General features: G+C 35.8%; 1 protein-coding gene and 1 long non-coding RNA gene across 2 annotated transcripts; one reads left to right on the top strand and one right to left on the bottom strand.

Annotated features, from left to right (window-relative positions):
- Positions 1-6,086: 6,086 nt before the first annotated feature.
- Aven (Apoptosis and caspase activation inhibitor) lies at positions 6,087-16,032 on the top strand. Its single transcript, XM_028176213.2, has 5 exons — positions 6,087-6,474; positions 6,633-6,745; positions 7,389-7,594; positions 12,195-12,849; positions 14,219-16,032. Exons 1-5 carry the CDS (start codon positions 6,452-6,454, stop codon positions 14,302-14,304), a joined length of 1,083 nt encoding a protein of 360 aa, XP_028032014.2. The 5' UTR covers positions 6,087-6,451; the 3' UTR covers positions 14,305-16,032.
- LOC149500938 (uncharacterized) lies at positions 9,071-9,900 on the bottom strand. The gene is made up of 2 exons (XR_016324630.1): positions 9,686-9,900; positions 9,071-9,264 (listed from the first exon to the last, which is right to left on the bottom strand). It is a non-coding gene; the product is annotated as an uncharacterized LOC149500938 (long non-coding RNA).
- Positions 16,033-16,077: the final 45 nt, after the last annotated feature.

Genomic DNA, 16,077 nt, shown 5'->3' with positions numbered 1-16,077 from the left:
TCTAATAATGTTATAGTATGAAAGGAAATAGGAATTTTGCGGTAGGCAGCGGCTTGGCTCTGCCCCTGGCATTGCTGAAGTCCATGGGCGACGATAACCACTCACCACCAGGTGGGCCGTATGCTCGTCTGCCTACAAGGGCAATAAAAAAAAAAATAGGTTCAAAAATCTAAGTGCAGCTTAAATTTTCCTTATTGGATTCATAAGATATCATTTAATAGTCTTTATATTTATGTGTACATATTTATATTTTATTACATCACCTCATAATATTAAGAGGAAATAGAGGACAATATGTATCATAATTATTATAAATAGGATAATAAAACGAAGTTATAAAATTACTTATTGTATTGTTATCGGTCCTTGATACGTGTGCAAATTTTAAAGTTATTCAGAAATCTTGTTGGAATTTTTGAAGATGACGTTCAAAAGTTCCGTTAGATACATAAATACAAACATAAAATATGTACATATAGACCAAGCTAATAAAAGCTTATTAAAAAATTATGAAACGGGCACCGGTCATCGTTCTCGTTGAACCCGTCACTTGCGACGAATGGCTCGGCGAGTAAATTTACCCACAGACACAGCCCAGAGTTTCTCGATGGATCTTCTCAGTGGGTTGCGTTTCCGATCCGGTGGTAGATTCTGCGAAGCACTGCTCTTGCTAGGGTTAGTGTTAACAACGACGTCAGGTTTGAGCCCCGTGAGCTCACCTACTTGTTGGGTGAAACTAGAATAACCCGTCGAGGTTACTAAAATAGGTAGGGAAAAAATATGAAACGGTCACTCCGCTGTGATAATAGCTACTTGTATGAAAACATAGAGAATTCTTGAAGTCTCAAGTAGTTTCAAATAGTTACTACTCGGCTTAAAATTTCTGCCTTATGTTGATTGTACATAGGCGGCACTGAAAATTTCGGGAATTAACGAAGTGACACAACATTACTATTTAAAAATGTATTTATTGCTTTTCGAAGTATTCTCCGCGAAATTTGACACACTTTTCCATACGATGGAACCAATCATTGAAGCAACCATTCCATTCGGAAGTTGGGGTCTCCAAAATGGCCGTTTTGTAGGCGTCCACAGCTTCTTCAGGTGATGAAAATCTCTGTCCACGCAATTTACTCCTTATTTTAGGGAAAGTATAGAAATCATTAGGGCTTAGGTCGGGGCTGTACGGCGGATGGTCTAATAATTCTATGTTTTCTTGCTCTAAAAACTCTTTTGTTCTGTGCGTGGTGTGAGAACTCGCATTGTCGTGATGGAGGATGATGCGGCGGTTGCAGTTCTCTTTACGGAGTTCAGAAACGACCTGTGGCAAACAAATGCTAGTATACCATTCTGCATTAACCGTTCTTTGTCTCTCAAGAGGAATAGTCGTAACATGACCGGTTTGTGGCCACCATTTTTTTTGCAACACTCCGTGAACGAACAATTTTTGTTGGCTTTAACTCATTTTCGAACACCCAAACTCGTGACTGGTTTTTTGTTTCGGGTTCGTACGCGTATATACAGGATTCGTCACCTGATACAATGTTGTATACAGCATTTGAGGATCCTGCGTGGAATCTTTCGAGAGTTCTGACGCACCAAGTAACGCGAGCCGCTTTTTGCTCTTCACAGAGCGAATGCGGTATCCATCGGGAAAACAACTTTTTTACACCTAATTGTTCATGCAAGATTATTTGTATTTGACTCATGCCAATGTCTAAAGTTGCCTGAATTTCGCGGTGTCACATGTCGATCTTCCTCAATCAGCTTACGCACAGCATCAACGTTTTCTTGGGTGACTGCAGTTTTTGGACGACCTTGACGGGGATCATCACTGAGCTTGACACGTCCACGTTGAAACTCAGCAAACCAGCGATAAATTGTGGTTTTGGATGGGGCTTCATCACCAAATGCAGAAATCATCCGGTCAACACACTGTTTTTGTGTTAAACCACTTCGAAAGTCATAATAAATCATCGCTCTTGAATTTTCTCGAGTCAATTGCATTTTTTCAACGACTAAAGAAGTTTGACAAAACCTCGTGACAAGACCGAGAATCTTTTTTTAAATAAATAAATGGTATTCGATTTTTAAAACGAAGGAGTTTTCAATTAAAAAGATTTTAATATGACAGGAACAGTGGAAATATTTCATTCCCGATACTTTTAGTGCAGCCCTCGTACTATGGCAGAAATCGACACTAGAACGACAACAATAACTTTACGAAATTGAATCACAATTGGATAAACGGAAAGAATGTTTAAAGTGCAAACATTGAATTTTATTTCAATACAATGATGGGTTTTAACAAAAATAAAAGCCCCCCGGATAAAGTAACTTGTAAACAAAATAAGGTAAGGGTATAATCATAGCCAGCGTTTTCTCTAAACGCTTCACGTTGAGTGAGGAGAACTAAACGGCACAACGCAGATACAGTCCTTGCCTGGTTAGCTGCTAAATCAGGCAGGAGGTTTTTTGATCAGAACACACCTTTAAAAGAAATAAGCGATGATATAGTTAGGATAATAAGATGAAAGTTTCACTACGGACGGACGATGACACGGTAGTAAAATTTTATAAAACAGGTCAAATAACCGATGCCAGATTAAGATGACACGGTAGTAAAATTTTATAAAACAGGTCAAATAACCGATGCCAGATTAGGGATGTTACAGATATTATGTTAATTATTATTAAACAAACAAAAATTAATGCAAGGTTACTTACAAGTGTAACGGTTACACAGCGAATTATCTGTGTAACCGTTACCGCAAATTAGGTTAAAGAGCAAATTAGTTTAGGTTATTAATTGTGAAAAAATATAAAGAATGGCAACATTTCGTAATAATTCAGTTCACTGATCTCGTCAGAATCTACAGCATGCATTTTACCAAACCCGAAATTTAATTATGTGTTAAATTAAATAGATTTTTTTTATGCGGCCTAAAAATTAATTCCCATATAGCGGTATTAAAGTGCTGATACTGCGACCGCCTCAGAATATATTTAAAAAATTAAATTTTAATAAGTATAAAGTTATATATTTTTTCGGTGGTCTACTGTTTTTATCAATCAATAGCCGAAGCTCAGTGCTGGATATTGGTGTCCCTCAAGATGCATATCTAACCATACCTACTTAATTTGTAGGGTTTATGATACCACACGTCACAAATCATAATATGTCAGAGATAAAAAGCGCCAAATCGGTCGTATACGTCAATAGTCTGCGAATGAAATTTAATGGGGCTCAGGAATCAAAATACTTCAACAATGTAAGCGACATTTCGCAACACTATTGTGTTTCGACTGCACATTATAAACCGCAAACTGTCTTGTCATTTTGTACTTACTCCTTAGAGTATAATAATACTTCTGTGACTTATTCTATTGCTTCTTCCTTACGTATAAAACATACCTACTTTTTTTTCAGGATTGTCGAATTAATCTTTATGGGGTAGAGAGGTGGACAAGCTCACGATTCACTCGGGGCTAATTTGTTACCGGAGACTATACCTATTATTATGCATCACAATGTAAATACCACTATCCACCTTGGAACATGACGTCTAGCTCTTGATAGTGTAATATAACGGCTATCCCACACTTCAAATTGTAACGTATTAAACGCAAAAATAAGCAGGATAGCGGTACCAGCTAGCGCGGGCTCACAAGACGCTCTACCACCGGGCTCAATCTGAAGGGGTGGGTGCACGAAAAACGCCCAACGCATCCAAACGAGATCGCATGACTTAAAGAGTCACTACTGGTAAAGTTCGCAATCGGGAGTATAAATCAAATCAAATCAAATCAAAAAAAAAAAAATTTTTCAACATAAATGAAGTACATACTTATTGAACGTCAAAAGCATAAGAACTACCGCCAATTCACAAGAACTAGCCTCCGTCCTAAGAAGAATTGGCAAGAAACTCAGCGGGCATGTCTTTTTTTTGTTTTTAAATATTAGATTTTTTTTTAAATATTCATTTTTACAATAAGTATTATAACATAACAATTATTACAATATTGAAATGCCCGGAGCGAGCAACTCATTCCCACTTTGTGCAATCTTCTAGATAATCATTGACTTTATAGTAAGCTTTATTGCACAAATGTTCTTTAATAGTTTTCTGAAACCTATGTATATGTAGGTTCTGAACATCTTGTGGGATTTTGTTGTACAGGCGCACAGACAAACACCCGAATGAATTTCGTATCTTATGTAACCTACTCATCGGCACAACAAGCTTGTGTTTGTTCCTAGTATTTCTATTATGTATGTCCGACATTTTAGGAAAATCCTCAATATGTTTACGAACATACATCAAATTTTCAAAGATGTACTGGGATGGCATAGTGAGAGCTTTAATTTATACAAGTTCCTCCACCCAAATCCAAGAATTGAAACCTTTTCTATTTCTTCATTTGACGCGATGGCATCAGTTTCTCTAAATATGGTTTGAAGAAGGGTCCGATTACACAGACCGGCTCGGAGGAGAGCAGATTTTTATCACGTTGGAAACTGAGTTTTGAGTAATTGTAGTAAAGTTACTTTTTGCATGTGCACTTTTTTGTCATTAAGAGTGCTTGAACACGCTGCGTGTGACATAATAAGAGGAGCCGACCGCCTCCGATTGCGCACTCTTTCTCGCTCGCGTAGCCGATCGGCTCCGATTGGATGCGCGCCGCTTTCAGTGTACTTAGTGCGAGTTTTTTAACGTTCTCGATAGCGTAAAAGTCAACACAATTTTGTATGCAGTTGGAACAGCGCCCCTAGCGGCAAACGTAGGCAAACGATTCCATTCCATACAAAAATGAGCTAACTTTTACGCTATCGAAAACGTTAAAAAACTCACACTAAGCACACCGATCTCTTCCAGCCGGTCTATGTGAAATAGTTGGCGGCTCCGCTCCGGCCAATTCCAACCGTGTGAAATGAAAAAACCGGGCCGATGCTCTCCGAGCCGGTCTGTGTGAACGGACCCGAAAGTAGTGAGCGGTAAGTAGTGGCTCAACTTGACGATGTTCTGACAGCTGATTAAAAAATTATGCAAATTCATTTTTTAATATTAAGTCCTAGCTAGACAAAGTTAGTTTCTCGAAAACAAACGGTATTATGTAACGAGTTGTTTGAACAACAAGAGTGCTTTCATACCTATTAATACATAAAACGATACTTAGGAATCCCATTAGTGTGGGTGTATCATAAACATAAAATACAACGGACGGCGCCGCAGCGCGACAATCAGCTACCTATGTTCCTCCTTGCATACTAGATGGGTGGGCCCCGCCGCAGGGAAGTTGGAAATGCTAGCTTTAGAAAAAACGTCCGTTACTACGTCTGCCTACGTATTTGACTATTAAATGGTAAACATAAAATTCAACCTTGCCTTAATATGACTGAATTCAAATCACGTTTTTGTTTCAATACTCTTCGAGGTACTCCTGTACATTCATGTAGAAAACATATTGTAAAATCCAGGAGTGAATTTAAGAAAAGAACTAAGTGGTGCCTCTAAGTTTAATCTAGACGATACTTAATAGAGGATAAAAATACAAGTAGATAAAATTTAGTCGTTTTTCAAACAAAACTCTTTTTCAAAAAATGCTATATTTCATACTTAATATTTTTCGTATTTTATTTTCTTTTTTACGTTAGTTACACTTACAATCTTATAAATTGAAAATCACAAGTATTGAAACTTAAGTTACTTTTCTACTGTTCTTCAATCATGTACCAAGTTGATTACGATTATATAACTAAATAAAGCAGCCATTTAGCCGCTACTGTATTTTAAGAATACTAATCTTGAAAATAAGCAAGCGTGTGAAATTACACGATGATTAAATTCTTTAAACTTGAAAGTGGTTTCTTGGGCTATTCAAAAAAGTCTCTTGAACACTTACGTAACTCTTACCATGTTTCGGATTTTTTTATTCATTTCATCGCACCGTCATTCATAGTATTGTCATATAGCGCCCCAAGCCTCAATCAATTTTATTGCATATTCGTTCACTTTTCGTACAACAGTCATGTTTTCGACATGTTTCTAAATATTTTAATGTGAGCGCTGTTTCCTTTGCCGTCCAGAAAACCGAATAACGAATATTTGACTAGGTTGTCAATGTCAATTCTCTTAGCAAACAAAACAGCTGATGATTACTTAGTGATCATTTAAGTACACTTAATTTTAAGGCTAGAGATATCGATGAAGGCTGAAGCAAAAGCGTTAAGTAATGCTTAAGCTCATCCAGTTTCTATATCTCTAATTTGTGTAAAGTGATTCTGTCTTTCTTCGTCGGCATGCCGCAACTGTGTTTGTATTAGGAACCCACTATATTTTCAAAATTACCACAAGAAATTTAAAGTTACATACTAAACTGCAGCAGCCTGCTGTGTTAAACAAACGATTTAATTTATTTAGTACATTATAAGTAACAAGCGTATTACATTATGCCTGAAGATAAGAAAAATCAGTAAGTATTTTCACAAACCCAATATTTAGTAAAGTTGTTTGGAAAGAACATCTGGTTCATTACTTTTTTTTTCGTTACGTGTATTGTTTTAAATTAATTCCTGAAACGATGTACATAACATTATGATCTAAATTAAATTAAATTCTAATTATTATTAGGAAACGAAACGACCCTAAAGATCAGCGTCGCCCACGAGGTCGTCGTAATGATGCACAAGTCGTAGACAAGAAGGCAGAAAAAAAATCTGATGAGCCCAAGGAAGTACCGAAAGGTTAATATTTTTTCATAATGTTGCTCTGATACTAATTTATCAAGTAATAAATTCTCTTCATATGTCATTCTTCTGCCCACTAATTGTGCAGTAGGTATCCACTCAGCTTATAATAAATCAGGTTAGGTATAGAATTTCTAATTTTGTTGAAATAGTTGTACTAAAAAATACCTGTACTCTACCATATGGTGTACCATTAACAAGTTTAATCATATTATAGATTCTGTAGTTAAAACTACTTTACATTCTTGTGCTTATTACTTTTATTTTTAGCTTTCATATTCACATTAAATTCTCGCAACTTGCAAAATCTGAAGATAATACTGGTCTAACTAGTCTTAATGCTAACTAAAGTCATGTATACATATTACTATACTATGTAATGTGTACAGTTTATTAGAAAAGAATGTATCTACATTATGGTGTGTACATTATTTTCTGTCTAGAATAGTGGTAGAATTTAAAGGATCATCAATAGTTCACATTCATAACCAGTTAGCTTAGTAATGTAAGTGTCATTGAATGTAATATAGAATTCTCAACAACCATTTGCTACTAATATAGAGTGGATTCTTATTCTAAAAACAAACACACACATGCACTAAAGTATTCAACCTAATTTTATATAAAACGAACATTACAGCTCCTGCTAAACCAACGTACCAAGAACCAGGGCCAGAATTTTATAAAAATCTAAAAAGGGAAACAGATGAGATCCTTAAAATCACAGAAGAAGAGAGTAACAAGTATAAAAAGAAGGAGATCCAGAGTAATTGGTCTAAATATGAAATGCCTATTGACAGTTATGATGAAATTGAGGAACAAGAAAATATGGGAGCAGATTATGAGGTGAAAGCAACAAATTTTATTATAGTTTCTTTTTTTATTGCTTAGGTGGGTGGACGAGCTCACAGCCCACCTGCTGTTAAGTGGTTACTAGAGCCCATAGACATCCACAGCGTAAATGCGCCATCCACCTTGAGATATAAGTTCTAAGGTCTCAAGTATAGTTACAAAGGCTGCACCACACTTCAAACCGAAACGCATTACTGCTTCACGGCAGAAATAGGCAGGGTACTACTTAGTTACTACTAGTACTTACCCGCGCGGTCTTACAAGAGGTCCAGTAAATAGTAATAATAGTAGTAATTTCTATATAGTTGTTGTTGTAGTTCTAGGGTACCCTGCTGGTACGTAGGGCTCTCACAAGATGTCTCCACTGGAACCTGTGTTGTGCTTGCTCCTTGATATCACTCCAGGTCATGCCAGCAGTCCTCATCTCACAATTTATGGGTTTTATTTTTATAATTATATAATAAAATAATTTAACCCATAAAAAATATTTACTGATATTTTGCTGTGCTACCTACTGCATTACCAAAGGATAAACTAATAAGCCCCAAAGACTTATTTATATAGTATCACCTAGTATAAACATAGACAACCATGAGGTGCTGTATCACAACAGTAGTTCATAAAACATGCACTTTTACACCCGTATCTTTAGTCGTTCACACGAGCGTAACTCGACTCGACTCAACCTCCAACGCGCGTTTCGGTATGCTTAGTCGTAAAAATAAACTCCACTCAAACTTCCTTGGAAAAATTTCCTAACCGGAGTGAAGTGACCGAACTGTCAAGTTAAGGTACGTCGCGACGTACCTTGAACGTTCCTCAAGGCTGGTTTTCTATCGATGTCCAACTAGTATGTGGACCGCAAATGGAAATATATCGACGCTTGAAAGGCAAACGTGACTAAGCGACTATGCGTGAACTTTACAGTAGACTAATTTAAAGTTGAAATACCTGAAAACAAAATTTATTTTTAACAAATCGGCTGTAGTAGAATCTAGCTAGTAGCTGTAGGATTGAAATTATTTTAATAAACATAGAAATATATTTTTTTTGCGCATCGAATATGGTTATTGCCTATCATTTATGTACAAAGCAGTTATTGTCGCTTAGTCACTTTTGCCTTTCAAGTGTCGATATGATATTGTTGTGCCTGGATCTGTGCATGATTCGCGCATATTTTGATAATTTAAGTTTGATAATATTTATTAATAAAGTAAATAGTTCGAGGTTAGACATTTGAAACTCTTTATTTTATTTACCTACATAAGAGTCATATTTTGCTTACTACCTGATAAATAAAGTCAATGCGATTATAAATTTTATTTATATAATAATAAACTGGTGGTTGTGGAAAAGCACTTCAACAACACGATGCAACCAAAATCACATAAAAGCGGCGAATAAAAATACAAAGCCGGATCCGAAATCTAAAATAATGATAGGTTAGAAAATAAATAATACACTTTCAGATTTACCGCACGCACACATATTTATCTATCTATCTCTTAGGTTTATGGCGTTTCCTTTTAGATTTCGCCAATGTCAAGTGTATTTAATACTCTGCTTTCTATAGTGGGCTTCGTGAACGAGCAAGGTCACAGATATTCACTAAGAATTAAGTGAGTAGCTAAGAATGTTTGATGACAGGATCTCTGTTGATTTACCTAAAACAAATAAGACGCACACAATATATATACAGGGGTTAGTTCGATAACAGACAGACAAACTACAGCTTAATATTATTATGGTTAATGAATGAACTAAGAATATAAACGAAAGGGGAGTTGACAAGGGAAAGAAGAGATTTGAGATCAATGGGGCGAGGAATATCAGGAGGAATGAGATCATAGAGGGAGGAAGATAGACGAGGACAACTGAAAAACATGTGATTTGGAGAGCCTTTGTCAAGACCACATTCGCAAATAGAACTATCCCTGATATGAAGTTTAGCCAGATGGACGGGGGTACACGTATGGCCTAGCCTTAATCTACAGATCGTACTTGTAACGCGTTTATGTAAATCTTTGAAGTTGCAGAACCAAGGTCGGGGAGGAATAAAGCCTTGAATATCAGCGTAGTGTTTACCTTTAGAAAAACTAGTCTTTTGCCAACAAGAATTCCAAGAAGAAAGCAATCGTTGTTTAGCTATTGGGAGTAAATCATTAGAATAAACTCTGTAATGATCCATACAGCCAGTTGTTGTGGCTTCTTTGGCACAAAGATCTGCAGTTTCATTACCTAAAATGCCACTATGGCCAGGCAACCAAGCAAGGACAACTTCAATGTTTTTAGAATGGCAGCTGAAAAGTAAATTTTTAATTTTTAGTATGTAAGGAAATTTAGATTTTGATTTAAATTGGTTAGCAACGATAGCCTGTAAACAACTCTTAGAATCAGTAAGAATAACAGATTTATTTAGTTTATGGGACTCAATGAATGATAATGCTTCCAGAATAGCTATGGACTCACCAGAGAAGACTGAAGCTTGAGGGGGGCATTTAAAATTGAGAATCACATTGTATTTAGGAATCCAGACAGCGGAGCCAACACAACCCTGGTCTGACAACTTAGAAGCATCAGTGTAAATGATGAGCCAATCGGACCAATGCTTGGCGATGTATCTATTTAACTGGGAATTTGCAGAATGGCATTACAAATTAGACATGCGTAGTTCCGGACCGAAATAGTTCCTGGAACTATGTCCTCATATGGAACTATATCATTCAATCCGAGTTGTCAAAATTAACATGTTCAGACAGTTCCATTTCCATTCCAAGTGTACTGTTATACAGGAACTACGAACGCGTTGAACATGACGGACATGCGGACATGATTAGAGCATAGGTATCGCGCGGCGCGGAGGCGTGGCGCGGCGAGTCCACCCGAATGAGTCCCGAAGCGACACGAGTCCACGTAAAGAGATAAGGCGAAATATGGCGCTAATACGAGGGAGTGAGATGGAGCGAGTGCATGCAACTGCGTGTGGAGTTCTTTCACATTACATTTTTATGAATATTGAAGTTATGTTCTACGACCTACGTGTTACAGTCGATAGTTGAATGAATTAAAATGTTTTGCTTAGGATTTTGACCTTGACCATGCATCATTCTTACGAGCACTTAACCTTAAGTGTTTGTAGACCATTTCTTAGAAAATCATAATAAAAAATTAGAGAATTTTAAAACATTCACCACTTTCGCTAGTTTTGTTAGCTACATTACGTAATGAAAATAAAATATATTGTTATCTCGGTTATGGGAAAAAGGTTGTAAAGCTAAAACGAGCTCAATATGTTGTATATCAGAATAACGTGGTATTTTAATAGACAATTGATAGGTTATAGTTTCCGGTGCATCGTACAATACATTGAAAAATAATGAAAGTAGTAGACTAATTGAAATTATGACAAAGTGGAATAGTACATTAATAAATTATGAAACAAACTAACAATGAACCTAAAATTAAAAACCTTACAAAATAATAATTATAGTAATAATTGCCATCAGCGGCAATTTATTTTTATAGTGTTTTTAAAAAATTGTATTATAATACCTTTTTTGAAAAATATTGTGTAATTAATGATAATTTAATACGTGATTCGCTACACTACAAACAGCTACTAGACTTAACATGTCCGCGGAACTAAACGGCTACAAACAGCTACCAGACTTAATATGTCCGCGGAACTGAGCAGCTACAAACAGCTACTAGACTTAACATGTCCGCGGAATTAAACAGTTCCGCGGACATGTTTACTGGAACTAGTTCCGACACTCTAAAGAACGATGTCATGTTCAATCCTTTTCCGAACATGATTAGCGCACGTCTATTACAAATAACTCAGCAACCAAAACATCAAACAAGTTCATCTAGTGTCAAACAGACAGCGGCAGTTTGACTTTGACATTAAACAATGACCATAGACTACAGAACTCTATGGGTTTGATGCTAGCTTGATCAAATTTTCATCATTATTACCTCACTCGAGGACAGTTGAGGAATATTGTAATGGTCGACTAAAAATACCAAATTCGAGTAAGTTTGGAGGGAATTCTCGAGCATCATCGGATGAGTTAAGAGTGGAGGACTATTTTACGAAACGTCTAAAGATACGGGCATTATTTGACATCCTTTTTTAAGGCATCACTGTTAAAAAAAAATTCGTAGGGTATACTAATTACTAATCTATATTCTAATTAGCAAGTTAGACAATTAATTGAAACTCATCTTCTGAAGTTACCACCCTTTTCTGCCATCGAAATATCTGTCAACAGTGCAATATTTATCCATATTTCCAGGAACCATTGCATAAATCCATACTGTGTATCCAAAGACCATTTTAACGCAAATGCTATCTGGCTTTGAATTGAATCTCTCAAGTGCTATGACAAGTCCTTGATATAAGGTTTCAAATAGGTTCTTCAGTAGGCAGCAACTTAATTATGCCTCTGGCATTGCTAATGTTGGTAAGTAATGGTAAAGACTTACCATTAAGGGAGTAAGCTCTGCCAGCAATGACAATAAATAGAAAGTGTCCATGATTCAAACTAACACTTTCGGACTACCCACAATAAGGCAAACTACTTTTTTTTAGAAACTTATTGAAGCTCCCTTGGCAGTCGGGGGTCATTTTCAATTTAAGCACGAAAAAACATGGGAAACAAACACTGGACCATCACCATACGACAAATATTTCGAAATAAACATGGACACCCTCAGCCTGGCTTTATCTACCATACCGTTCTATGAAAGGAATTCCATAGACAAATCATTTTTTACTGAAACGGACATAACGAATATGAATAACAGAGCCACAAGGTATAGACAAAAGTATTTCAATGAGAATAAATATAAAAATTGTAATGATAAAGATACCAATGATAATTCTCCGCAACATGAAATTCAACAAAAAATTATTAATGATCTTATCAAGGAAGATGACAATGATGATAATGCAGCACCAAATACAGAATCAGCTAGTGATACATTAAAAAATGAGAATCCTACAAACTCAGAGACATCAATGGATATTATTGACTTGGAATCAAAAGAGGAAATATCAAAAGAAACTGTAATTATGAATAATTCAAAACAAATGGAGCCAACAAGTAATATATGTCCTGTTGGTGTTAAAGTGAAAGATAATTCAAATGATAGTGAAGACGACTTTATTTTCGCGAAAATTGAAAAACCATTGACCAACCTTAAGACTGAAAAAGTGCTGAATGAAATTAAATTGTCAGCAGAAAGTAAGTAATGATGATCTTATTTATATTCGAAAGCTTAATCAGCCTTCGTACTAGAATTCTTCTTTCATTTCAAACAATTCCTTACAGCATTCTACATGGAATGCATGGTATATAACAGAGGGAAGATTGTTTCAAACCTATAGGTCTACAAAGGAATTTTGCGTTCTGTGCTGTATTAGTGGGGAGTGCTCTGATAACTTTTTTCACAATACTGTCATGTTATTTTTAAATTTCTCACAACCCTACACCAAAGAACACATGCCAATTATATTGGTAAAATTACACTCCCCCACAGCGCCGTTTACGGCTTGGCCGCACTCCAGGTATAGCTGATATCATTGAAAGCCATGGTGCGAATGTGTTACCAGACACTATATATTATGTATATCACAATAACTATAGTCATTCTGCCGATCTGGATAGGTCGGAAGTTTTATTTACTTAGGACAGCTAAACCATCCTTCAGACCCGTACCAGCCATATCATAAAAAGACACACTTATTTATCTCCATACTCGCGTACGTATGCATATATTAAAATGAAAGCTATAAAAAAACCTTTTATTATGATGTATTTTAGGTTAAAAATGATGAAAACACTTTTAAAAAGAATTTGTAGATCCATGCTGCTATATTTTAATTATCAAAACCGTCTCATTAGTTTTTCTGTTCCGTGTTTTGAAATTTCCATAAATAGGGATAGACAGTCCTCCTTAGTTAAAATATAAAATAAATTTATGTAATGGCGCAAGGCTTGAAGTAGGATCCAGGTTTTATTTATTTATTGCTTACATGGGTGGACGAGCTCACAGCCCACCTGGTGTTAAGAGGTTACTGGAGCCCATAGACATCAAGAACGTAAATGCGCTACCCACCTTGAGATATAAGTTCTAAGGTCTCAAGTATAGTTACAACGGCTGCCCCACCCTTCAAACCGAAATGCATTACTGCTTCACGACAGAAATAGGCAGGGTGGTGGTACCCACCAGCTCGGACTCACAAGAGGTCCTACCAGTAATTACGCAAATTATAATTTTGCAGGTTTGATTTTTATTACACGATGTTATTCCTTCACCATGGAAGTCAATCGTGAACATTTATTCATGATAAACATGAAATCTATCAATAAAATCGAACATTAAATAAAGTTAGGCAGCGGCTTGGCTCTGCCACTGGCATTGCTGAGGTCCATGGGCGACGGTAACCACTCACCATCAGGTGGGCCGTATGCTCGTCTGCCTACAAGAGCAATAAAAATAAAAACTTCAAATAAATTAATGAATATAAGAAACCACAGTAACTGAGATACAAGCGGTATTAGGGAAAAGGAAAAAAAAATCCTTTTTATAAAAAATAATAATTTATTTCAGTAACTGGAGATGTACAAGGCAAGAATCCTGTAATTGAATCACCAGAAGATCTTGAGAAGTGGCTTGATGACTTTTTGGATGGTTAAAATTGAATTAAGAGCTTAAATAAATAAAAAATAAAAAAAATACCGGCAACTAGCTTTAAAGACCATTGCGATTTAAAAAACCAAACCTATCAACTGCATATTTTAAATAACTTGAGTAATACTACAAATTATCATCGATTTTTATATATCTAAGTACAGTGTTATTAAACAATGAGAACAATATTAATTACAGAGCCGGACTTGGTGCGTATGGAGGAATGGGATGGGACACGTGGTTGTTATCGATTTCCAAAGGCCAAAGGAAGATATTTTACCCAGAGTTCGGGTTCCGTTTGTTCAGTTCTAGTAGTTTTTCGCTTTTATTCGGTGACAGAGACCGCAATGTAGCTCCACTTCTGTGAAAGTGCTGCTCGGAGTCTGCGCAAGGTCGAGTTTGCGGCATTAGAACACGTTGCTGTAGACTGTAGCGGCGTATGACATTGAGAGTGGTTGCTGCGATGCGACGCTGTCTTGCAGTCGTGTTGAGCTGTGTTACTTGTGTTAGTTCGGATGCTGTGACGTCGACAACGCCATCATGGTGTAAACTGCAGTTGTTTTGCGGCATGTCACTGGTTTACGTAATGTAACGGACACTGGAGAGATTCGTCTGGTCGGTAGACCAACTGTTCGAACATTGCTATACGAAATTTGTACCAAAACTTATTGCAACTGTCATTAGCCGAAAAGTACTGCTATAACTTAACACAATATTAAAAAGAATAAAGGATTGAAGTTTAAACAATATAACATGAATTTACAAATATCGATTTTAATTAAGAATTCGTGGCAAGCAACTGCTTAAATCTGTTGAATATTAATATGTTATATAGCAGCTAACACTTCGCAACGCCGACTAAAAATTGTAATTGCAAACTTTTTTGAAAACTTTATTTATTTATAAATTCGCTGTATTTTTTTCCTTTAAATAATAATAAAATTACAGGTTTCATTTATAACCAGGCTTATTAAGCACTAGGCATACTATTTAATTTTTAATTAATAAATCAGATTTTGCTTTTTATTTTCATTAACTAAGCTGGAAAATATCGCGTCGCAGCGATATCTGCTAAGAAAAATAAAGCAAAAACTGCATGCTAGGTTACATTGTTCATGCCCCTGGCAACACTTTCTATTGACTTTGTATTGAATCGTTTTGCTAAAAATTTGTACATAAATGAAGATTGAATACATACTTACTTTTGAAATTAGATGGTCGAGGTTCGTAGACCTGTTTCTATTAAAAATTCTAATACACTAACAATATATCAAATTAAAACATGTCCTCTGAATAGAGCTAAGTTGACGTATAACGAATAAAGCTTATTATTGATACACTTTTTTGGAAGAAGATCTACGGCCACCTTCAAGATTTTGGATTTATAAATAACATTTATTAAAATTATGAACTGCATAGGTACATTAATATATGTATTGCTAAATTACAAAAAAAAGCGTGCAATATTTAAAAAACTTTATAATTCCGAAAACCTCCTCTTTTCGTCATCGCGTATAATTCATCATATTTTATTACCAACACTTTATTTTAATGAAAATTAACAAACGAACACATGCAATTAAAAATGGCAAAACTATGAAAAGGCAAGCTATGAAGATCTTAGATTAGGTAATAAATAAAATACGAATCTCTTGTATTTAATATAAACCAGTACATTTTTATATATGTGTGATACTACATTTCATTTCAAATAAATAAAATGGCTATGAAAATGTTTTTTATTCATTCTACCTTGTCAGATTAGTTGAACATACTGG

Source organism: Bombyx mandarina, chromosome 18 (assembly GCF_030267445.1).
Source record: "Bombyx mandarina strain Sakado chromosome 18, ASM3026744v2".
Classification (NCBI taxonomy): Eukaryota; Metazoa; Arthropoda; class Insecta; order Lepidoptera; family Bombycidae; genus Bombyx; species Bombyx mandarina.
Note: the sequence above shows the minus strand (reverse complement) of the source record. Positions and strands in the feature narration are given on the sequence as shown.